General features: G+C 44.3%; 1 protein-coding gene across 1 annotated transcript in view; it reads left to right on the top strand.

The window, feature by feature from the left end:
- Positions 1-7,459: 7,459 nt before the first annotated feature.
- BRWD1 (bromodomain and WD repeat domain containing 1) overlaps positions 7,460-25,396 on the top strand; it is a 124,847-nt gene continuing 106,910 nt past the window's right edge. The window contains 4 exon segments of the mRNA XM_030330594.1: positions 7,460-7,651; positions 7,756-7,814; positions 7,965-7,994; positions 8,179-8,238. Of these exon segments, the coding sequence (XP_030186454.1) occupies positions 7,603-7,651; positions 7,756-7,814; positions 7,965-7,994; positions 8,179-8,238 (198 nt within the window). The 5' untranslated portion in view covers positions 7,460-7,602.

Raw genomic sequence — 25,396 nt, 5'->3', positions numbered from 1 at the left:
TCAGCGCAGAGCCCGATGTGGGGCTCAAACTCACGAACCATGAGATCATGACCCAAGCCAAAGTCGGAGGCTCATCCGACTGAGCCACCCAGGCGCCGTGGGATTCTGGGTTCTTAACTGAAACATCATCTGAATTTCACCTCTTTACCAATATTCCTATCTTATACCTTTGGTGGCTCTAATTTTTAAAGTGAAGATTATTTTGCGTTAAACTGTGTTTTTATTTATTTATTTTTTATTTATTTTTATTTTTTATCCTACCCTAGGGCAGACTTGCCTATCAGTAAAAAACAGGGACCAGGAAGCTCTCTCCAGCTTGCAAACAGGGGAGTTATTTCTGCAGTTAGGTGTCAAATGTCATCACAGAAAATGGGAAGGCCTTGAGGTAGGCACTTAGCTGTTGCATAACTAGTCACAGGGGAATATTCCCTAGTGAGATGGCCCAGTGACCTTGGAGTGCTACCTTCTCACCCAGCCCCGCCTTCTTGGAATTTCCCTCCATCCTTTGTTCTTTCTTGTAGATTTCCTCTTGGGCCCGCTCACCTCCCCCATAGGCAGGGCCAGTTTTCCTGGTCTCCTCCTCTTTGTGATCCAGGTTGTGCTTGCTTAAGGGAGAGGTGGGAAAGCCAGGGGTGTGTGCTCTGCTCTCTCCTGTGGGGGCTCGGGCTAGCCCCCGAGGGCATGGGGGCACTGGGTGGCCAGGGAGGAGGTGGAGGCCAGGCTGCTTCCCTGGACGGGACGTCCCATCGTCCCATCCGGTGGTCTGGAGGTCTCTCTACAGGAGCCTCCCTTCCTGCTCCTGAACATGCTCTTTCCACACGCCCTTCCTCTCTCCAGGCTCTGATGACTTCTCTCTGCTTTTGAGAGAAGGCAGGAGGCCCACGTTCCATAGGGCCCCTGTGGGGAGAGGTTGCAGAGAGGAAGAAAGCGTCTCTGGTCTTGAGCGAGCTCTATTTCTGCTGGCCTTGACTTCAGAGCCCCGTCTCCAGGTATGTCATGAGCCAACAGGTGGTTAGTGGGCTCTCCACCGACCAAACCACCACACCATCCGAAAAGATTTATGAGGGAATGTTGACAGCAGAAGTATCTCATATTTGAGGGACTGTCTAGTTGAGCAATTTTTTTTTGAATTTCGTGTGTACCTACCCTACATCAGGCTTCGTTGTAGCTGTAGAGAGACACCAGAGAGCAAAACAGACAGCAAATCTGCCTGCCTTCAGAAAGTGGGAGGAGACAGGTGATCAGCGCCAATGATGAGCACCTTTTACAGCAGGGTAGAAGGTCAAAAGCGCTGCTGCAGAGACAAAGGAAGCAGGCAGGACAGAAGGGAAGTGGGAGTACAGAGTGGGGGTAAGTTGTATTTTATTTAGGGTAGTCAGGGGAGGGCTCACAGAAAATGTAACCTTTGAGCTAAGACTTAGAGGAGGTGAGGAACTGAGATGCTGGTTTTCTAGGGGAAGAACGTTCCTGGCCGGAAGAACAGCAAGTTCAAAGGCCCCGGGGCAAGGGCGTGCCTGGCAAGTCTCGGGAAGGGGAGGCCAGTGTGGCTGCCGCAGAGTGAGAAGAGGGAACCAGAGGGAACCGTAGCGAGACAAGAAGTCACAGAAGCACCAGACAGGCCGGATCGTGGAGGCCTTGTAGGTCTTGGGCCTCTCCTCTGGGTCAGATGGGAGCCATCTGGGGTTTTGAAAAAGGAAGACATAACTGCCTTAGGTTTTAAGCTGCTACAGGATAAACAGAGAAGCAGGAAGACACTTAGAAAGTTGTTGAGCTCACCTAGGTGAGAAGTGCTTATATCCTAGATAGGTTTTGAAGGTGGGCTCATCAGGGTTACTGATGGATTCCTTGTGCATGTTTTTTTTTTTTTTTTTCTCCATGTTTATTTTGAGAGAGAAAGAAAGGATGAGCAAGGGAGGGGCAGGGAGAGAGGGGGACAGAGGATCTGAAGCGGGCTCTGTGCTGACAGCAGAGAACCCGACGCGGGGCTCGAACTCACAAACCCCCGAGTTCATGAACTAAGCTGAAGTCAGACGCTCAACTGACTGAGCCACCCAGGCACCCCTGCTTGTGTGATTTTAAAAGAGATAATTCTAGGACTTTTGAAAAGAGATTAACAAGGACCAAAATGACTCCGGAAAGGTTTTGTGAAGGAAGAGTTAGGGATCTAGGTAGATCCTTTCAAGCTATAGGACAAGATGCATAGAGACAAGGAAGAGATAGGGAAGTAGAGGGAGCTTTAGTAAGGGACACTAAAGCTTGCTGGGCCCCCTCCAGTGGCTCCTATCTGGCTGGGAAGGGCAGCCCAAGTCCTAAAGGCCTGGGGGAGGCAGAGGTATTAAAACCCAGAGGGGGTGGCTGTATGGAGATAGGGCTGTCCCACATGTACTGTGGCTTTCGTTACAGAAACTGCAGCCACCACCAACCTGGGGCTTGGCAGGAAAGTCACTGGGAAAATAGAAGCCTGCCCTCACCCTCCTCCTGCTCGGCTGTCTCCTACTGGGGTCTTCTACTGGACGGCCCATTGGGAGGATGGCAGAGCCCCCCCGAGTGGTGCAGTCAGCTTTCCTGGGGACACGACTGAAGGGAAGAGGGTAGAAAGCAGAGAGAATATGTTATGTTGTACTTAAGGAAGTGTAAAAGTTGTGATAGGATGAATTGGGCAGGGAGTCAAGGAGGAGACCTTTGAGGAGACTCGTTGGTGACTGAGGGAATGGAGAGAAAAATAATTTTTACGTTAATAGTATCACATGGAGAGCTAGGCATTGTTTAGAGAGCTTCATAGCCAGTTCTTTCTAAAATGCTCACAAACTACTCATGTTTTCTAGCTATCCCATAGCATTAAATAATACACGTGCATGGGTTAGTGCAGTGTTCCGGATATAGAAACCTTCAATTAATGTTATCTATTGTTGTTATCCCCATTTTAAAGGTGATTAAAAAAACACCAAATGAACACTGAGCCACAGAGTTTGCTCAACTACTAAGCTCAAACACAGACATATTCTGATTCCAGCTCCCATGTTCCCAAGGTCTTGTCCAATCACTCTGTGTTCTAACACCCTGAGAAACGTTTCAAAAGAACTGGTAAGACTTGGACACAGACACGGGCCAGTGCCTGCAACGTGGGAACACGTAGGGACAGAAGCCAGTGACAGGGGAGAGGCAGAAGCCGGGGAGGGGAGGATAAGTGTGGAAGCAATTTGCTGAAGGAGGCAGGGACAAGTAGCATTAAGGGGACAGCTGGTTGGTTCAGATTTAAAGGGAGGAAGTGGTCCCGAGGGAAGAGTGGACACTGGGAAGAAATGGAGGAGGAGTGTCAGGAATCAGATGCAAGGTCTGCTAGTGACTGGGGGCTTATCAAAAACCAGGTACCTTTGTTCTTTTTTTTTCCCCCCGAAGTCCTCTGGAAACCTATCAAGATATCAACTCTCCTACTTCTGAGGGATGTAGCTCACAGAAGCTCGGGAACCAACGATTACCAGATACTGCTTGCCTTAGAGAAGCCTTTCAATACACCATTTTTGTGAAATGAATAAAATGACACAAGTTTCTGCGTGCACTTGATTTCACTTCTGGGTCCTGATGTAGTGTTGCGGAGTCACTCTTCTGTAGGTCCAGTGTCACCTACCCTACTACGTCCCTCAGAACTATGCTATTGTGCATACATTAACAGTGCCCGCTGGTTGAAACAATCGCTGTTAACGTATATTTGCATAAATATATGGATATTAGAATTTGAAGCAGGTATACAATTTTCTTTGTGCGATGTCCACTGATCTCACTTTTTTTATTCTTTCAAAGTTGGCCCTGACTCTGGTTTGCTCACCATTTTCCAGATATGCTTTTTACACTTAATGCTTTTGCGACTCCCAAGTGGTAACTTGGAAGGTCCGGCTGGATTCTTTTTTTTTTTTTTTCTTTTGTAAGATTCTACATCCTTAGGCAAAGAGTTGAATTTTCTAAGCCTCAGTTTCCTCATGCTTAAAATGAGATCAGAATCCACCTCAGAGCTGCCTGTGATAAATGAGATCGTGCGTGTACTTGCGGATTTCCAAGCTCAGCTCTCTCGTGCATAACCTGTGTGATCTTGCGCGAGTCCCCTCTTATTCAGGCTCTGATTCCTCCCTGGTGAAATGTGGCGAGGGGAGAGAGAATTCTGCAGAGCTTGGCTTCGGTCTAAGGTAGTTCTGTCCCAGCTGGGATTGCAGCCTGGCTATGTGCCCTGGGGACCTTCTCAGTCTCTCTAGGCCTCCGCTTTCTCAGCTGGGAAGTGAGTACTAATGGCACCTAAGGATCAGTGATGTTCATCCAGGAGAGGGGTTGCTTGCCAGTGACTAAAACGTTGCAGTTCTCCTGGAGCGGAGATGGGTGACAGCATTATAGCTGATGTCACTAGCTGTTCAGATCTCCCAGCCCATGCTTATCTAGCAACTTTTCTAGAATTTAGCCCTCCATATAGCTTTCCTGTGCTGAAACTCAAGCTATTTCCATTTGCCCAAAAGCAAATCTTAGCGTTTGCATTGGGAGTGGCTTGGGTTTAGTTGTGTGTGTGGGGGGGTGAGGGATGCATACATGCCTTGTTTGGAGACTCCTGGCAGGTCCCCACTGCAGAGCTGACGATGGAGAGTATATCCCCTTTTCCTCCTCGTCACTGGCTGAAGTGGGAGTCAAATCTGGGTCTCTATCACTTGAGAGTTAAACGGGAGATATTGTCAGAATCTTTGTGTCTCCCTTTCAAATATACCAACAGTATTTGTCATGGACATCCGAGTAGGTTGTAAAAGGACTAGCAGGGCCTTTGCAAAGGAAAACTGTCCTTGCTCTGATGTCTTGTAATGGTTTACCAGGCCGCCCACACCAGGATTGTAGTTTTGGACAATAACCAGTACTTGGGATATACATTCTTATTATACGTTTTGGGGGTTATCTTTTCCTTTTTTTATAACTTTTACTTTTATGACATTGTTACAAAGGGAAATATATTGGGGCTCAGATGGTGGAGTGAGTGGGGGACTCTTGATCTCGGTGTTGTGAGTTTGAGCCCCACGTTGGGTGTAGAGATTGCTTAAAAAGAAAATCCTTGAAACAAAAACAAAAACAAACAACCCCCCCCCCCAAAGTGAAATATGCAACTCCTTGGGCAATCTTTGAAAGCTTAATGTTCTTTATGTCTTTGTCACTTGCTAACTGGTAGTCTTGGTCATTCTGTCCTACAGGAATGTATGTGCTGTAACTTCAAATCATCAAGTTGTGCAAAGCAATTATTTACCTTAACAACCGAGCTACAGCCTGTATGCCCTATCTTTGTGGCACAACCTTGATCTACTCAGCCCCAAGCTTGAGACTTCTGACTTCTGATTCCTCATCTTGCTGACTTAATCTCCAACATATTCCTCATCCTGTCTTTGCCTCTAGGTCCTTATAATCATTGCCCGGATGCATCTTCATTTCTTTCCTATTTAAAGGGTTATCTAAGTGGTTTTCCTGCCTCTTGGTCTTTAGTCTCAAATCTATCCTAAAATTAAAAAGCACCCTTCCTGGCTTAGAACCTTTCAATTGCTCCCAATTTTAACTTTTGTGTGTGTGTGAACATCCTTCGCCATGTTAACTTCTGACATCACGGGTCCCATCCACACCTCCAAAGTCAACCCAAGTAGTCCTACTAAACTTGAGTTCCTTAAACTTGAAATGTTTCTTATGTCTTGGCCTTTTGTTGTTCAGATGCCTGGAATCCCTTCCCACACAGAGGCTGGGAAGACTCAAACCTCTCTAACATCCTCCCCCCCCCCCCCATAGGCAGGTTGGTTTCCTATCTCTGCCCTAAATTTTGTCATGATTTGCTTACATCTGTTTCTCCTAAAAGACACTGAAATCTTTGATGGCAAAGATATGGCTTATTCTATCATGTTTGTCTCCATCACTCGAGTGTTTGCTGAATTAACGGAGCACACTACCGATGCACTTGTCTAAACATGTTTGGGTTGTTCGTCTACAAATATATGTAAAACTTTTGCTATTTGGTGTAAATAATTACGAAAACCAGCAGGACACAGTGCTGACTACACGCTAGGAACACACACTAACCCATAGGGTCGTAAATGCTCACCACCCTACAAAGAAGGCACAAATATTATTTACAGTTTATGTGTGAGAGAAACAGGCTCGGAGGTTAAGTGATTTACTCACACATCTAACAGCTGCACAAGACCCAGGGTCAGCCCCACCACCTGAACCTTATCTGAACCACTACATTTAACCTCCACACGCAGGGGGCAGGTGTGACGCTGAGTGGACATTAGAATGACAATGTACACCCCACTGAGGGTAGGGATATTGGTTTTGCTCGTTGCTGTTTCTTTCGGGCTTAGAATAGGATGCCCTGGATATGCTGATGAATCCAGTTAGGCCAGAAGCCAAGCACGGCAATTAAGAGGCGAAAGCCCTAGTCCCCCGCTTTAACCTCGAATCCTAATGACACGAGGTTCCCCTTTTGTGTCGCCCCAAGTTTCTTGCTTCTCTTCCTCGGAATGGGCTGCTGCCTGTCGGTACCGCCCGCTTCCTCCCACCCCTTTTCCTATCCGGCTAAGTCATCGCCGGCTCCGGGCCGCTTTCCCGGACTAGCGAGGTTTACATCTTCTGCGATGTTCTGCATTTTCCTTAACCATTTCTGTCTGCTGGGTTCTCCCAGGGCTGCGGCTCGGTCTTATGTATCCAACCTGCCGTCTCGGTGGACGTTTGCTGTGCCCTCCAAGCCGGAGAGTGTCCGTGTCCGAGGACCCTCGGCCTCGCGACCCCCTCCCCCCCCAACCTGTGGCTTCCCCGCATTCGTCCTCCGCCCCCCCCCCCCCCCGACCCCTCTGGGAAAGCTTCGGCTGGCCGACGTTCTCCTCTCTGCGGATGGCGCGACTCTCAGTTTTAAGGGTTTCGCGTCCTCGAAGAGAGCGATCTTTCGTGGGAGGCCGGCACACCGGCCCCACAGGACCGTTCGAGAAACGTCCCTTCCGTGAGCCCGAAGAGGGCGACCCCGCCGGACCCCGCTGCGCGTCCCGGGCTTCTGGGCATCCGCGTGGAGAGGCTTCGTTCCGCCCGGGGGCGCGGTAACGTGTCCCCACCCCCACCGCGCCCCCGGCCGGCCCCCGCCCCGGCGCGCCGCCCGACCTCCGCCCCGGCGCCCGCCCCGCCGCGAGCCCGGCCGCCGCGCCGCCGCCTCACAATGGCCGGGGACCGCCTCACCGCGCGCAAGGATCCCAGCCACGCGCGCTCCCCGCCCCCACCGGCCGCCCGCCCGGGCCCCGGCCTTCGCCCACCCTCCACGTTCCCCTCGCGGCGCCCCTGAGACGAAGGAGAAAGAGGCACGGCTCGCCGCTCTAGTCACGGCCCCAGAGTCGGTCGGACGGGGGCGCAGGGCGGTCGCCGCGCGGGGACTACTTTCCCTCTCGCGGAGGGACTACTTCGCGGAGGCATCGGCGTGGCGGCGCGCACGGCATGGCGGCGGCGGCGGCGCGCCAGAGGTAGAGGGACGCCGGCCCGCTCAGGCCTCGGCGCGGCCTACACGCTTCGCTCGCTCGCTCCCGCTCCGCGCCCCGCGCACCGCGCCCGGCCATGGCGGAGCCCTCGCCCGCCCGACGCCCGGTGCCCCTCATCGAGTCGGGTAAGACGCGCCGCCTGCGCCCTCCCCGCGGCGCCCCCGGCCCGGCCCCGGCCCCCTCCCCGCCGCCCTGCCCGCTCTTGACCCGACTCTCCGTCTTCCCGCAGAGCTGTACTTCCTCATCGCCCGGTACCTATCGGCCGGCCCGTGTCGGAGAGCCGCCCAGGTGAGTGCGGGCCCCGCGGGCGGCGGCGGCGGCGGCGGCCGCCGCGTCCCAGCCCCGGCCCCGCTGCCGCCGCCTGGGGTCGCGGGTGGAGGGCGTCGGGTGGACCCGGGTGCCCCCCGCCTCCCTAACTGCGCGTCTTGTCGGCTGCAGGTGCTGGTGCAGGAGCTGGAGCAGTACCAGGTCTGTGCTTCGTGGCGCCCGCCGCGCCCGCCCCGCCGCGTCCCCTCCGTGCTCCCTCCCTACCCTGCCGGGGCCACTCGCCCAACTCCCCACCCCAGCCCACCCCGCGGCCCCCCGCCCGGCACCGCGGCCCCCAGCCCGGCCCCGCGCGGTGGTCACTCGTGTGCGTCTGGTGTCTTTGCAGTTGCTGCCGAAGAGGTTGGACTGGGAGGGCAACGAGCACAACAGGAGCTACGAGGAATTGGTGAGATTTTTGACATTTCTATCCCCGTGTTTCCGAACATCCGCTCCCCGCCCCCTTGTCGGGGCTCTGGCTCTTGGGGTGAAGCGATCGAGCCGTGCTCGGGGGGCGTCCCGGGATAGCAGGACTCCCTCGGGAGGTTTTGTTTTGTTTGGGGGTGGTGGGTTTGTTTTGGTAGGAAACGGCCCCGGGGGGGTGGCGGGTGGAAGGTGGGGGCGACCCCGCACCGCGGTTTGCGGTGGGGTGGGTCCCCAGGTGCGGCTGCCTATGGTGAGAGCCGGGGGCGCGCGTGCGCGCGTGCTGGGGTGGGGGGCGGTGCGCCAGCCATTCAGTGAGCTGCTCTCATCCTTCTGTTTTCGTACCCGACTTGTAACTCGACCTCTGATTGGTCTTCCCTCCTTTGCCCCGCCCAGCTCCTCTAACCACTTGTTCCCTAGGAATAGAATCATTGGTGTCTGAAAGGTGAAGTGTTCTTCTGTTTAGCGTGTTTTTCTTTTCCCTCAGCAGCGTAATAAAAATCTTGCTGCTGTGACAGTATGCAACTCCTCCAGTACTTTTGCCTCTCTGAACTGTACACTTGTTGAATGCCTTAGAAAACTTTTGAGTTTTTATATTGACCTTGCTGTACTTAATGTAGGCTCTATGCAGTTTCTCGTTTTAGAGCAGCATTGGCATAGATTTCAGTTTTCTTTTTATTGTACTTTGTCAACTTTTTTAGTTGCGCTCACGATATAGAGTCCTTTTTTTAAAATGTTATTTAGTTGAGAGAGAGAGAACTCGCGTGCTTGCGAGTGGGGTTGGTGGGGAGGGGCAGAGAGAGAGAAGGAGAGAGAATCCCAAACAGGCTCTGTGCTGTCAGCGCAGAGCCCAGTTTGGGTTCCATCCCAGGAACTGTGAGATCATGACCTGAGCCGAAATCAAGAGTTGGACGCTTAACAGACTGAACCATTGAGGCGCCCCTAGCTTCGGTTTTATCCACTCATTTGCCCTTAGTGAAATAAAACATTTTACAGAAAAATATTTTTGCCAATTGGTGTATTAGGAAAAAGGGTTTCTTAGTTGCCAAGCAATATCGGCATCTTGTATGAGCCATATAACTGATGACCAAACAAAAACTCTTGAAAGATCTTTTACTTATGACAGTCATGTTATCTGTAACGGAATTTGGTAGGATATGGCCACCATTCTTGGATTAAACAAAAGGACAAAAAGTAAACAAGGGGATTTATCATCTGCATGTGAACAGTTAAGTGTTATTGACACTTAAAGTCTGGAGTAACAAAGGATTCTGTTTCAGTTGTCAATTTTAATGTTTACTGGTGTGGACTTTTTATAATTTTTTTTTTAATGTTAGTGTTTTTTGAGAGCGAGAGTGTGTGAGCAGGGGACAGGCAGAGAGAGAGGGAGACACAGAATCCCAAGCAGGCTCCAGGTTCTGAGCTGTCAGCACAGAGCGGGATGCAGGTCTCCAACTCAACAATTGCGAGATCATGACCTCAGCCGAAGTTGGATGTTTAACTGACTGAGCCACTAAGGCGCCCCTGGTTTAGATTTTTTAAAAGCAAGCACTTAAAATTGAATATTTCCAAGGAAGATTTAAAAAATTCAGCATCATGGCAGAGGTTTTGTTTTCTTGAATTTCTTATTTTGATATTTAAGTCTAGGAAACGTTTAAAGGACTATTCATTGTTTTACTTCTATTGATAAGAGAAAATCGCTTAAATCTTGAGATGTTGTAACTACTGGAAAATGCACTTTTAAAATTTGTGTGTATTTTTGACTTCTTTGTTAGAGGTGCTTAAAACCCCACTTTTAAAATTCTGTTTAAAATTATCCTAGTTCTCTGTGGTATCTCCCTGTGATGTGCAATGCCCTGGGTCATGTCTCATCACCTGGCTCATAGGGTCTGGTGGATAATGTCCTTTTTGTCCTTTACCTTCTCCCGCCTCCACCCATTCCTAGCATTAAGTACGAAGGATGAACTTCTTGTGTATAGGAGAGTTATTTTGTCAGAGTACGTGAGTAGCTGCTAGTTCTCCAGAGTCTGCTCTTTTTTTTTTTTTTTTTTTTTTTAAAGTTTATTTATTTGAGAGAGAGAATCCCAAGCAGGCTCCACACATTCAGTGCAGAGTCCGGTATGGGGCTTGAACCCCATGAACTCTGAGATCGTGATCTGAGTGGAACCACCCAGGCGCCCCTGCTTTTCATTTAATTAAGAAGTATTTCAGATATACACAAATAATAATGTCATGAACCATTTTTGCTATCTTTACTTTGGCTTCTATTTGAAGTATTTTTTTATAAATTACCAGTGCAAATCTTCAAACATAGAAAAATAGTGAAATGAACCATACTACTTATCAACCTTGTGATTAGCAAAGAATGTTGCATCTGTTACCTCACTCCCCTGGGCTGTATTGTTTTAAAGCAAATACCAGACATTCCTTTATTTTATTAGTTAATATGCTGAAGTATTTTAAAGTAAATCCCAGATCTTACACGTCTTCTCTAAATTCTGCATAGCGCGTCTTGAAAAAATCAAAGGGCTATTTCTTAGACCACCGCAGTGCCAGCATCACACACAATCCAAAGAATAATGTTCTTTGATAATGTGTACATGTAGACATTACACTTATATATCTATAAGTGTAGATCTATATATATGTCTATATGTGTCTAGATCTATATCTGGACATTACATTTGTATATCTAGTCCCTACTCAGATTTTCCTTTTGTTCCTTGGATTTCTTTTCTTTTGTTTTTTTTTTTAAAGTTTATTTATTTATTTTGAGAGAGAGAATCTCTCCGTGCAGAACCCAACTCAAGGCTCAAATCCATGAACTATGAGATCATGACCTGAACTGAAAGAATTGGTCGCTTAACTAACTGAGCCATCCAGGCGCCCCTCCTCGCATTTATTTATATTTAGTTCAAATTGGTTTCAGGCAAGGCCCACGTGTTGTACTGAAGTTACTTTCCATCTCTTTTTTATCTTCCATAGTTTTTGTTCCTGTGCCATTGGTATTCTGAAGACATTTGAGATAGCCTGTAGAATGTTTCACATTCGGGTTTTGTCTGATAGTTTCCTTATGCTATTTGTTTCTTTGTGTTGTTTAGTTTACTCCTTTTTCTCAATAATAGTCCTCATTCTTGGATCAGAGTCATCTGGGGAGCTTTACAAAATCTGGATGCCCGGGCCACGTTCCACACCAGTTAAATCAGAATTTTTGTGGTGAGACTGGGTATCACTATAGTTTGAAACCTTTCAGGTGATTCCAGTGTCCCTGTTGACAGAGTTATAGTTTATCTTAGACTTGGGACTATGTTATCATTCCAGCCTGTACTTTGGAAGCAAGAGTATTTTTGATACTTAAGACAATTGAGATTCTTTATCTCTCAGTACCTAGCCCTGCGTTAGCAGTTGGGCCTGTGAATTCATAAAATGTAGTTCAGATTTTTATGATTTATAGGTGGTGAACACAAGAGAGGAAGAAGGAAATGGAGCTATAGAGTGGGGCCCGGGAGTGAGGAAGAACTCGATTTGTAGAGGAGCATGTTTAAATGAGGTGAATGTGATTCCATAGACTTCGTAATTTAGTAGTGTGCAGTTTTATAGGACACTGTCTTCCTTAACCAGTAAATAAAATCTGAAAGTCCTTCTATTGGAGTTTATCATTAGGGGATTTATTGTCATGCTTTTTTAAAAAAAAAAATAATGTTTGAGTAGCCCTATAGCACAATGAAGACTTAAAAGTTATTTTTATTTAAATATGCAGTTTATTAGAGTTATAAGTAGTAATTTTTCTTAAGTCTTTAAGTTACAAATCTTATAAATTTAGTGATATTTCTAGAAACAAGTTTATTTTAGTTTTTACTGTTTAATTTGTAATGAGAATTTAATCTTAAGATACTTAACACCACTTAATTGTCTTAAATTTCCTTGGGCATTTCACACTATGTTACAAATCTATGATTATTTCAGTCCCCTCAAGATGGCTAACTGTCAAATGTGTTACCTTTTTTTTTTTTAAGTTTATTTATTTATTTTAAGAGAAAGATTCCCAAGCAGGCTCTCTGCATTGTCCGTGCAGAATGCAGTGTGGGGCTTGAACTCCCGAACTGTGAGATCATGCCCTGACTGGGCATGAAATCAGGAGTTGTATGCTTAGCTGACTGAGCCATCCAGGTACCCCTAAGTGTAATCTTTCTAAAATTTAACTTTTGTAAATATATTTTACCCACTGTTTTTTTTTTTTTTCAACGTTTATTTATTTTTGGGACAGAGAGAGACAGAGCATGAACGGGGGAGGGGCAGAGAGAGAGGGAGACACAGAATCGGAAACAGGCTCCAGGCTCTGAGCCATCAGCCCAGAGCCCGACGCGGGGCTCGAACTCACGGACCGCGAGATCGTGACCTGGCTGAAGTCGGACGCCCAACCGACTGCGCCACCCAGGCGCCCCTGTAAATATATTTTAAATTTACTGTAGTAAATTATTCTTTTTTGCTCTGCCAAACATTAAAAATAGTTCAGTCATTACAAAACTTGTTACTATATCAGAATAACTAATTGGCACCAACATATCAATACTTTCTTCTTTTTTTCATTTCTTAGTTGTCGATCTTCTTGGGTTATGAATTATCTCCCCAAATCAAGGCGGGGGTGGGGAAGCAGTATTACCATCGTGAACTCCCTACTGGATTAGGGAATCAGGCTTAAGGTAGATCATAAGGCTAGACTTGGAATTTGGGTGCCTAGTTAGATAGACTCTACTCGTGTGTCAGGTTGATCCTTTTTAATGGCAAACTTCCTTACTTACCTATTTAAAACAAAAACAACTTTATTGGATAACTGTATTGTAACTGACTCCACTATTTTGTTTTCATTGTGGGATTCTAGCACTAACCTCTTTCCTCTGGGGATTCTGCATTTCCTTTGTAGTTGACTATAGCGATTTATTCTATAGGCATTTCATTGATAATTTGGGAACACTTGATGATCATGGCAATATGATGACAAGTTACTGCCTAGCAATGTAACGTTATAGACATTAGAAACGTGGGTTTTTGTGCCGGGTATATGGGCTGTAATCCTGATTTGTGCTGCCTAGCAGGTGTTTAATCTTACGCAGTTTGTTTATTATTTACTTATTTTTTATTTATTTTTTAATGTGAAATTTATTGTCAAATTGGTTTCCATACAACACCCAGTGCTCATCCCAACAGGTGCCCTCCTCAATACCCATCACCCACCCTCCCACCCCCCATCAACCCTCAGTTTGTTCTCAGGTTTTAAGAGTCTCTTATGTTTTGGCTCCCTCCCTCTCTAACCTTTTTTGTTTTTTCCCTTCCCCGCCCCCATGGTCTTCTGTTAAGTTTCTCAGGATCCACCTAAGAGTGAAAACATATGGTATCTGTCTTTCTCTGTATGACTTATTTCACTTAGCATAACACTCTCCAGTTCCATCCACGTTGCTACAAAAGGCCAGATTTCATTCTTTATCATTGCCAAGTAGTATTCCATTGTGTATATAAACCACAATTTCTTTATCCATTCATCAGTTGATGGACACTTAGGCTCTTCCATAATTTGGCTATTGTTGAAAGTGCTGCTGTAAACATTGGGGTACAAGTGCCCCTATGCATCAGTACTCCTGTATCCCTTGGGTAAATTCCTAGCAGTGCTATTGCTGGGTCATAGGGTAGATCTATTTTTAATTTTTTGAGGAACCTCCACACTGTTTTCCAGAGTGGCTGCACCATTAGGCAGTTTATTTAATCTCTACCTCAGTTTCTTGAGCTGTGCAACAAAGATGATAATAACTGTATCAAAGCATTGGTAAACATGGGGAAAAAATGGCCTTCAGTGCCCGGCACACAGTAACAATCAGCATTTACAAGTAATGCTGGTAGAACAAAAGTCATGATTGTGTAGCCTGCCCCTTCCCTTAATTTATATTGGTAGGGTCTTAATGAGATAATAAAATACAGTCTCTCTGAACTCTTATGTCTAAATGAATGATACCTGCCACTTACCCCTTTATGGATGAACACAATGTGGGATGGGGCACTGATGGTACTTTGTAGCTCAGTGCTGAATAATGGTAGTGCTGTTGCTACATGTGAGTCACCCAGCCTTGACTGTGCTCCTTTATTTTAAGCCCTACTCCCAACATGGGGCTTGTACTCAGTATCCTGAGATCAAGAGCATGCTCTACTGACTGACCCAGCCAAGCACTCCAACTGTGCTACTTTGAAAGACTAGTTATTACTTTGTTTTCAGAGGCTCACCTAATCATAACATTTATTTGCATCTAAGGGACAAGTCACATGACTTTTTTCGTTTCAGATCTTCTAAATTCTACAGATTGTTGCCAGCTAGTTCTGTTGGTTTCTGAGAAGGATTGTGGATAATCTCCAAGTGTGACTGTAGAGTTGTCTTTTTTCTTTTTCCAGTTTTTAACTTACGTATGTTATTAGATATATACAAATATATAATTGTTATCTTTCTCTTGAATTGACTTCCCCTCTTTTTTTTTTTTTTAAAGTAGACTTCATTTTTTAGAGCAGTTTCAGGTTCACAGCAAAATTGAGCAGAAGGTAGAGATTTCCCCCTGTAAGCGCACAGTCTCCCTCATTATCCGCATCCCTCAGAATGGTATGTTTGTTGCAGTCGATGGAGCTATATTGACCCATCATAATCCCCCAAGTCCTTAGTTTCCATCATGACTCTCCTATGTTTACATTAGGCACTCTTAGTGTTGTACCTTTTGTAGGTTTAGACAAAAGACACGTACCCACTAATAGAGTATCATACAGAGTAATTCTGCCCTAAAAATCCTCTGTGCTCTGCCTGATTATCCCTCCCGCCCTCTCAACCACTGATCTTTCCCTGTTTCCATAGTTTTGTGTTTTCCAGAATTTGACTTTTTTTTTTTTAATTGGGAAATGTTCTTTATCTCATAAAAGCTTCTCACCCCCAAGTCTGACTTGGCCTCACTTTACTACAGCCTGCCCAGCTTTCTTTCCATTAGTGATGGTGTAACACATCATTTTTTGTTTTCTCTCCTTTTAGTAAAGCCATTTCCCCATGTGCTCATTTCTAAGTATGGTTCCTGTAAACAACATATGGTTTTATTATTCAGTCTTTTAGTTAGAGTCTTCAGACTATTTGCAATTTAATTAACTTATATAATTACTTAAAATTGTGTGAAGTCTACCAGGTACCTGTTTTTATATGTGTTCCATCTCTTTAGTACTGCTCTCTTTTGGATTATTACACTGTTCTTTATTGCTTTCTGGCTATATACCCTTTTATTATTATTTTAGTGGTTACTCTAGAGGTTACAAGTTACTTCACCACTTCCCAAATCAATGAAGTTAAAACTCTTAGTTGATACCCTTTTGTCCTTTGGACTATTATGGTATTTTATGTATGTTATGAATTTTCCAGATATTATTGCTGTAGTTTTATTTTTTTATTTTATTTTATTTTATTTTTTTTTTCAACGTTTATTTATTTTTGGGACAGAGAGAGACAGAGCATGAACGGGGGAGGGGCAGAGAGAGAGGGGGACACAGAATGGGAAACAGGCTCCAGGCTCCGAGCCATCAGCCCAGAGCCCGACGCGGGGCTCGAACTCACGGACCGCGAGATCGTGACCTGGCTGAAGTCGGACGCTCAACCGACTGCGCCACCCAGGCGCCCCTATTGCTGTAGTTTTAAAGTTGATATTCATTTGCTTACCCCCCTGTATACCTTTCCTGGTATTTTTAGTTCGTTCTTGTCTTCCCATTTGTCTTATCTGTGATTATTTTTCTTCAGTCTGCACAACTTATTCTGTTATTTTTTTTAATGAAGTTTTGTTGGCAATGACTTTGGTTTTCCTTTAATTTTTCCTTTTAATTTTTTTAGTCTGAAAACATTTTTGTTTTTATTTAAAAAAAATTTTTTAACGTTTATTCATTTTTGAGAGACAGTGTGAGTGGGGGAGGGGCAGAGAGAGAGGGAGACGCAGGATCTGAAGCAGGCTCCAGGCTCTGAGCCGTCAGCACAGAGCCTGACGTGGGGCTCGAACTCACAGACCGTGAGATCGTGACCTGAGCTGAAGTTGGGACGCTCAAGCAACTGAACCCAGGTGCTCTGTTATGTGTTTATTTTTAAAGATTGTTTTATTTATTTTTTAAGATTTATTTATTTATTTTGAGAGAGAGTACAGCACGCAAGCAGGGGAAAGAGAGAGAGATGGAGAGGAAGAATATCCTGAGCAGGCTCTGCAGTGTGGAGCCAGATGCAGGGCTTGAATTCATGAACCGTGAGTTCAAGACCTGAGCTGAAATCAGGAGTCCTAATGCTTAACAGACAGAGCCACCTATGGTGCCCCTTAAAGCTTGTTTTAAAGGTGAAATTCTGATTGGTGTGTTTTTTTTTTCCTTGTAGCACTCCATATTAAAAAACTGGCATTCTTACTATTTCCCCTTTCAAGATAATGCTTTTTTTCCTGGTTGCTTTTTAAGATTTTCATTTTGCCTTTGGTTTTCAGCAGTTTTACTGTGATATACTGTAGTTGTACCTATTGCTGCATAACTGGCTACCCCAAAATATAGTGGCTTAAAACAACGCAGATTGTCTTTATCCCACGGTTTCTGTAAATCAGACTTGCAGGCTCAGCTGAACTGAGTCCTCTCAATCCCTCTCAAGGCTGTAATCCAGGTGTTGGCCAGATCTGGGGTTTCAACTGAAGACCTGACTGGAAGGGTCTGTTTCCAAGCTCACATAGTTTTTGGCTGGATTCAGTTCTTGGAGGGGGTTGGACTGAGAAGTCTCAGTTCCTCCTTGTCTGTTGGCCACTCTCAGCTTCTTGCCACTTGTCCAAAATGGCAGCTTGATTCATCAAAAGGTGAAAGCGGAATAGGCAATAATAGTCTGCTAGTGAAGACAGCAGTCATAGTCTTCTGTAACCTTACAGGGGAAGTGGTATCGATACCCTCCACGTTAGCTGTATTCTGTCAGTTGTAAGTAACCTACTCAAGGGGAGGGGATTTCATAAGGTTGGCAGTACCAGGAAGTGGGGGTCATTGGAGGCCACGTCAGAAGTTGCCTCCTCTAGGCATGTAGGTGGTTTTCTTTGGATTTACTCTGCTTGAGGTTGTCCGAACTTCTTGAACCTATAGGATATCAAATAGTCTCGTGTGTAAAGTTCAAAATGGGGGGGGGGGGGCACCTGGGTGGCTCAGTTGATTGAGTGTTCGGCTTCAACTCATGTTGTGATCTCACCGTTCGTGGTTCAAGCCTTGTATCAGGCTCGCTGCTCTCAGCACAGAGCCTGCTTCGGATCCTTTGTCCCCTTCTACTCTGTCCCTTGCCTGCTTTGCGCTCTTTCTCTCAAAAATAAATAAACCTAAAAAAAAAAAAAGTCCCAAATGAAAAGAATGGAAGAATGAGGCAGAAGAAGTATTTTGAAGAGATAATGGTTGAGCATTTTTAACATCTGGGGCCTTCTCTGGGACCACTGTTGACTACTTCCTCTCTTGGTTACGGATCACGTTTTGCTTTGTTGTGTATCTCATCTGTATCTCCTCCTCTTTTGAAGTATGCTGGGCTGTTGTGTGTGAAAAGAGTAGAGGTTTAGGTAATGTAATCGGTCTCGGTAAAGGATGCCCCCTTTTCTCTCAAGTTCTTAGTGCTGGGGGCTGAGTTATCTACGTTGTGTCGTGTTTGGTGGTCTCTGGGCTTTGTGGCAGCTGTAGTTGCAGTCAGTTCATTGGCATCCCACAGTTTAAGGATGGGACCAGGACTTGCCTCTCCAGCAGAGTTTGGGGTTTGGGCACAGGTGAGATTCCTGGGATGTCTGTTTCATAGCCAAGTTGCCAGCTTCCCAAACTTTGTAAGATCTTGCTCTGTTTTATAGCCCAGTTGCCGACTTTTTTGAGTTGCTGAGATCTCTTTGCTTTCCAGTTCTGCCCTCGGCTTTCTACTCTGCTGTCGCATCCCTAGCATTCAGAGGGTCTCTGGAGTGCACTTGCAGTGGACGGGGGCTCCCCCAGCTGTTCTGCATCCCGTCTTTCACCCCGTGCAGTTGGTGACTCTATCCCGAGGCCCCAAGCATTCTCCTCCTCAGGCATCAGGCATGATAGCCGGCAGGTGGCCGTGAAGTTTAAAAGGTTGGCAGGTTTTTCCTTATTCAGTTTTTCCTGTCTCTCTGCTACAGATCAAAGCAGCTGTGAATCTTTTTCTGGTCACAGACGGGCTCACCAGTTTCTGGGGTGGAGTTGATGCAGACGTGTTTTCTCAGCTCAGTGATGGGTTAAAACATTATTTTTAAGCTAAACCAACCTGTTCTCATTGTTCAAGTGAGGGCAGTAGCTTCAGACATTATCTCTTTTTAATGGTTGGAATATGTGACTACATGCGGGGCATGTAACTGCAGTCTTCTGCGGGTGCACCTGTCCTTCCTGGCAGTAGTGGGTTCTCAGTGTTTATTGAAGGAGTTAAGGTGGCTTAATGCTTAAGGTGTGTTTTCTTTCTAAGAAGCAATCATCGCTAATTTGGTTATTAAATGATTTTTATTGGTACGATCTTTTATTTCTTAAAATCTCTCAGGTCTGCGCTTCATTTGTAGGTCAGAGCAACTTACGGCACCAGAATGGCTGTGAAACATGGAAGTTATACGTCTTTTTTTTTTTTTTTTTAAGCTCTTTAAACCATTTCATTAGGAGCGTACAAAATAGAATCATTCAGTGATTATTTACTATCTTTCCTTTATTATGTAGAAGTGGGAAAGTGGCATGTTGAGCACAAAACTTTTGTGTTAATGTTATGTAATAACCATAGCAGCATAGGATGAATTATGCGTGGGGTATTCAGAATTTGGCGGAGGCTTTGACTTTGCTTGTTATTGGTAATGGGGTGGGTGAATGACATTTGGATGTTAGACTCTAGCTACTTAGAAAAAATTCTCTATGTTGATTTTGTTTTATTTTTGAGAGCAAGATCGCACGTGCGTGTGGTGGAAGGGGAGAGGGAGGGAGACAGAAGGATCCGAAGCGGGCTCTGTGCTGAAAGCAGACAGCCCGATGTGGGCTTGAACTCGCTGAACCACAAGATCGTGACCTGAAGTTGGATACTTAACCGACTGAGCCACCTGGGCACCTCTCTCTATGTTGATTTTAATCGGTTTGCATATATTTGGCTTTAAAAACTTCCAGAGGCCACTTCGGCTCTAAGACTTGTGATGCTCCTTAATTATCTTGTTACTTGGCATTTTTCTTAGGATGCAGGATAGCCGATTGCAGTGATGCAGTGATGCGGGGAGTTGTGACCCTAGACAGCCTGGGTTCTTACTTTTAGCTTTGCCGTTTAACAGCTCTTTGGTTCTGGGCAGGTTCTTTGGTGTCTGTGCTTGTGTTTTCTCACCTGTAAAATGAAGGTGAATAGTTTGGAGGTATAGTAAGTGAGCGTATATAAAGTTCTTAGAACAGCATCAGGTAGTAATCACCGTGTAAGTGTTAACTATTGTCAGTAACGAAGAACTGAATGAGTCAAAACCTTAAAATACTTAGAAGTGTACCTTGTACGTTGCAAGTGTGTAGTATTACCTATTGTTTTTGCTTAGAAAGTACCTTGTCCCAGGTCCCATAACTAGTTAGGTAGGGCTGTTAGCCACATTTCCTCAGGGTCAGAAGAGTCTAGCACCCTTCTTATTCCAGTATTTGTTAAACTCTCATTGGTATGTTTGAGGCTGGATTCCACATTGAGAGACTTTTGCTTGAGAAAGACTTTGTGGTAGAGCCTCAGTTTGTTTTCTATTCTTATTCTTAATGTTTATTTTTTAATTTACACCCAAGTTAGTTAGCATATATAGTGCTATAATTTCAGGAGTAGATTCCAGTGATTCACCCCCTATGTGTAACACCCATACGAGTTGCTCATCCCAACAAGTGTCTTCCTTAATGCCCCTTACCCATTTAGCCCATCCCCTCACCTACAACCCCTCCAGCAAACCTGTTTGTTCTGTTTTTAAGAGTCTCTTATGTTTTGTCCCCCTTCCTTGTTTTTATATTATTTTTGCTCCCCTTCCCTTGTGTTCATCTGTTTTGTGTCTTAAATTCCTCATATGAGTGAAGTCATGTGATATTTGTCTTTCTCTGACTAATTTCACTTAGCATAATACCCTCCAGTTCCATCCACGTAGTCGCCAGTGGCAAGATTTCATTCTTTTTGATTGCCGAGTAATACTCCATTTTATATATGTACCACATCTTCTTTATCCATTCATCCATCGATGGACATTTGGGCTCTCTCCATGCTTTGGCTATTGTCGATAGCGCTGCTATAAACATTGGGGTGCATGTGTCCCTTTGAAACAGCACACCTGTATCCCTTGGATAAATGCCTAGTGGTGCAATTGCTGGGTCGTAGGGTGGTTCTATTTTTAATTTTTTTTGGGAATCTCCATACTGTTTTCCAGAGTGGCTGCACCAGTTTGCATTCCTACCAGCAGTGCAAAAGAGATCGTTAGAGCCTCAATTTATTTTTATTATTATTATTTTTTTCAACGTTTATTTATTTTGGGGACAGAGAGAGACAGAGCATGAACGGGGGAGGGGCAGAGAGAGAGGGAGACACAGAATCGGAAACAGGCTCCAGGCTCTGAGCCATCAGCCCAGAGCCTGACGCGGGGCTCGAACCCACGGACCGCGAGACCATGACCTGGCTGAAGTCGAGGCTTAACCGACTGCGCCACCCAGGCGCCCCTAGAGCCTCAATTTAAAGTCTTAAGTGTTGTCTCTATTAAATTTAGCTTCTATTTATATGTAAATGTTCGAAGATGTTGATAGTGGTCTTTCTATAGGGGTGTAACTAAAAAGTGATGTAATTAGTTCATTAGTCATTTCTCTGTAATCTGACCAAAAATTGTCCTAATATTAAATAAAAATTTCTGGGGTGCCTGGGTGGCTCATTTGGTTGAGCATCCGACTTTGGCTCAGGTCATGATCTCGTAGTTCGTGAGTTTGAGCCCCACATCCGGCTCTGTGCTGACAGCTTGGAGCCTGGGGCCTGCTTCGGATTCTGTGTTGTGTCTCCCTCTCTCTGCCCCTTTCCCCCTCGTGTTCTGTCTCTGCCTCGCAAAGATGAATAAACGTTAAAAAATAAATTAAATGAATAAAAATTTCTAATGTTTATTGTAGAATATTTAGAAAATGCGAAAGTGAGAAAAAAATCATGAAAGTGAGAAGTGTTTATTTTTCTTCATGCTAGACTCTAACAAAATAGGATCTTTAAAAAGATACTATTTTGTGAATTCCTTTCAATTTCTCTGGAAAATTTTATCTAACTGTTTGCCTGTTGTACATTTGGTTGGTTTCTAGTTTTTTTTCTATTAGTGATTCCATGAATATCAAAGTAAGATCTATGTGTCTTTGCATTTATACATAATTGTCACTTGTCATAAACTTCTAGAAACTTAATCATTGAGTAAAATGGTTTACCTTTTTTTTTTTTTAAGTTTGTCTATTTATTTATGTAAGCTCTACACCCACAGTGAGGCTCAAACTCACCACCCCAGGATCAAAAGTCTAATGGTCTTCTGACTGAACCAGTTAGGCGGCCCTCAGTAGCTAATGTTTGAGTCATTTTTTTGCCAAGTACCGCACAAAAGTTAGGAGATTTAACCTATGTAATCTCGTATCCTTTTAGCAATCCTATCACCTTGTATGTATTGTGATTTCCCAGTTTGAGATGAGTCGGGAAGGAACAAGTAACTTCAGTGAGGTTCTATTCCTAAGGGGCAGGTCCAGCTGAAGGCCGCTTTGTGTGATACTTATTCATGAACGTCTGATGCATTTGTTCAGTAAATGAATGCCTGCTGTAGTCAGAGTTCCGGGGAGACCAGTGTGGATGAGATGGACAAGGCTTCTGTTCTCATGGGGCTTTACACCCTCGGGGTAAAACTGAGCTGAAGCAGCAGACAAGCTACTGTAATACAGATTCACAGAGGTGTCAGGGATCGGGAAAGGGGGGGCAGGATATTTTAGGTGGGTGGGGAGGAAAAGCGCTTATTGATGGGGTAACCTTTGACCTGGAGGGCGGAAAGGAAATGTGGAGCCCTGAGAGAGGACGGGTGGAAAGAGTGGTTGCAATCCGTCTTAAAAACCTGCGTGACCTCTGACCCACCAGTTACAGGCTTAAGACGTTTTTGAAGGAAGTTTGTTTTGTGACTTGACAATTCATCTTTTCTGAATTACCTTTTTATATCTTTTACTTGCTTTTCCACTGCTGTCTTAAGCCATTTTGTAAGAATTCTTCATCTCTAGGTTATTCTTTAGTCTGCTGAGTTCTAGGTTCCTTTCCCAGCTTGCAGGCTGCTTTTTAGTTTCGCTGGGAGGTTTTGTTTTTCCAGAGGTTTAAGATTTTTACTTTTGTTATATCTGTGAATCTTTATTTTGTCTTTAGGGTTGTCCTTAAAGCCCTTCTGTACTCCAAGATTAATATTTTAAAAGGCAGTGTTATGTATTTATTCCTCAATGCTTTTTCTAGTCTGTTTGTAGTTTCTCTGTAATGTCTCCATGTTCAGTTTATTTGAGCATGTGGTTGATGTGAGGTATGAATCTAGCCTTTTGCAAATTGTCAGTTTGCAGGTACTGTTTGAGTCTTGTCTCCTTTCTCTACAGGGAGCGCTGTCATCATCATTTACTACGTTCTTGCTGACTTGCATCTGGACTTTTCTGTTCCTATAATATCCAGTTCTATTTTAGTGGTCAAATTTTATATATATATTAAAATTCTTTAAGTGTTTATTTATTTGAGGGAGACATGACCTGAGCCAAAGTCGGACACTTAACCAACTGAGCCACCCAGGCACCCCTGACTAGGTTTTATTTCTGTTGGTCGTTTGGAATATGACAGACTTCTCAACGAAATGATGAACTAAGTCTGACTAGAAGATGTTTTGCATTAATCTTGAAATCTGTGATCTTTACTATGTTCATGCGGCTGGAATTGTTACTTGATCAGTACTTTACTATTTCATATCTTCTGTAGGCTGTTGCATGTTTAAAATCCATACATTTTGAAGTGTGCCTCTTGTTTTCATACATCTTGTGAAGCAATATTTAAAAAAAAAAAAAAGGTTTGGCTTTTGGGAAGTATTTGTCTCTTCATTAAGTTCCATGTAGGATCCAGACTTTTAATTAGTCTTCACACAGGCTTATTTTAATTATGTTCTGCTTAGAAAATTTATTTTCACATGGTACAACAGAATAATCTCAAGTTTAATGGTTTCTTTTCAGAACTCAGTTGATTTAAGGGTAAAGCCTTGAGTATTTTGCTTTTTGAATTTTGTTCTTTTCAGATGATCTTCCTCTATTTGATGGTCTGAACTCCCTGTCAAGGAATATTAGAAGTCGGGTGCACCTGGATGGCTCAGTCATTTAAGGGTCCGACTCTTGATTTTTATTCAGGTCATGATCTCAGGGTTGTGAGATTAAGCCCCTGGCATTGGACTCTTCACTGACAGCACGGGGCCTGCCTGGGATTCTCTCTCTCCCCCTCTGTCTCTCTGTTCCTCCTCTGTGCATTTTCTGTCTCTCTCTAAACATTTAAGAAGGATATCAGAAATCAAAAAATATAAAAAATCTTAGATTTCTTCTGAATAATTTATAATTTGGAAAAGCTTTTATAGTCTAGAAGTAGGGGTCATTGTTTTGCTAAGGGAAGAAGAAAATGAAATGAATAGATTGCATAGAAATGCTAACTAAGGATATATCTTCGTTTAGTATTGGCTTAAGCATTAATAGTATTTTCCAGGCAAGCCTCAATTTATGGGATGGCTGGTAGGTGACTTTGCTTCACATTTGCAGGTTGGTGGACAATGCTGTTATGATTTGTGTGATTGCATCGCATGTGATAACAGCCTCATGAAATACTTCATTTCCTTAGAAGCAGTGGCCTAAATCGTAAAGATATATAATGCTTTCTTTCATTTAATGGTTTCATTAAAGATAGTCTCTGTCTCTTGGATAGGGCAGATTGACGTTTGGTTTTTTCCTTCTCAAACTTCTCGTTTTATTGTTACCATCATATCCTAGAAATAATGGGAAAGAAGGTTTTTTTTTTTTTTTTTTTTTTTTTTTTTACTCCCCGCTGTGGTTCTTTTATTAGGGAGCAGAATTTTTCAGGAACATTCTCCTGCCCTGGAAGATTTCTTCTCTGTTTCATTGGCCAGAACTAGATCAATGGCTGCCTAGTTAGGAAAGAGTTTAGAAAAGTGAGGCTCTGCTGAAGTTGGGGAGGTAGTGGCTATTGGATAAGCAAACATGGTCTGCTCTGGGAAGCTAATAAACTCTTTTCTGAATTAAAATAAAAGCTTTTTTTTCCTTTTTTTCTTTTAAGATTTTATTTTTAATCTCTACACCCAATGTAGGGCTTGAACCCACAGTCCTGAGATCAAGAGTCTCACGCTCTACCAACTGAGCCATCCAGCTGCCCCAGAATAAATGCTTTTGAATGAAGGATTTTCATGCTAACATTAGAACGTTTCTCTGCCTAGGTACTTTTGTATAAACCGAGGGTTAAGCTCTTTTCCCCTCTTATTTCTATAACGATATTTATCCTGCCATTGACTACTAAGCTTGCATTTTTTTTTTAATTTTTAAAAATTCACTTATTTTTAAAAATATGCCTCATGCCTAGTGTGGAGCCCACAGTGGGGCTTGAACTCACGATCCTGAGCTGAGATCAAGAGTCGGATGTTTAACCGACTAAGCTACCCAGGCGCCCCAAACTTGCATTTCTTTATAAAGCTTAGAAAAGAGGCCAAGAACTTGTATCAACCAGAGGCTGAGGGGACTTACTTAAGGAAGACGCCAATTTTTAATTTTTTTGTGAAAGACCATGCTCCGTATCCCTTCTTGTTTCATTGTTGTATGCTCATTGTATAGGAGTTGTGATGTGCTGTGGTAGTTTACTTAGGCATTTTCCCTTGTAAGTTTCTAGATGTAGTTTAAAATGATCAGGGAAAAACTAAAGGTCAGATGGGTATATGTTACACTTGATTTTAGCCAAAAGGCCAAGAAGCGATCACATAGGTATATATTAAAGATATTAAATATTGGGGTGCCTGGGTGGCTCACTTGGTTAAAGTGTCTGACTTCGGCTCAGG

Source organism: Lynx canadensis, chromosome C2 (genome assembly GCF_007474595.2).
Source record: "Lynx canadensis isolate LIC74 chromosome C2, mLynCan4.pri.v2, whole genome shotgun sequence".
In the NCBI taxonomy this organism is placed as follows: Eukaryota; Metazoa; Chordata; class Mammalia; order Carnivora; family Felidae; genus Lynx; species Lynx canadensis.
The sequence above is the reverse complement of the archived record's forward strand: the minus strand, read 5'-3'. Positions and strand labels throughout refer to the sequence as shown.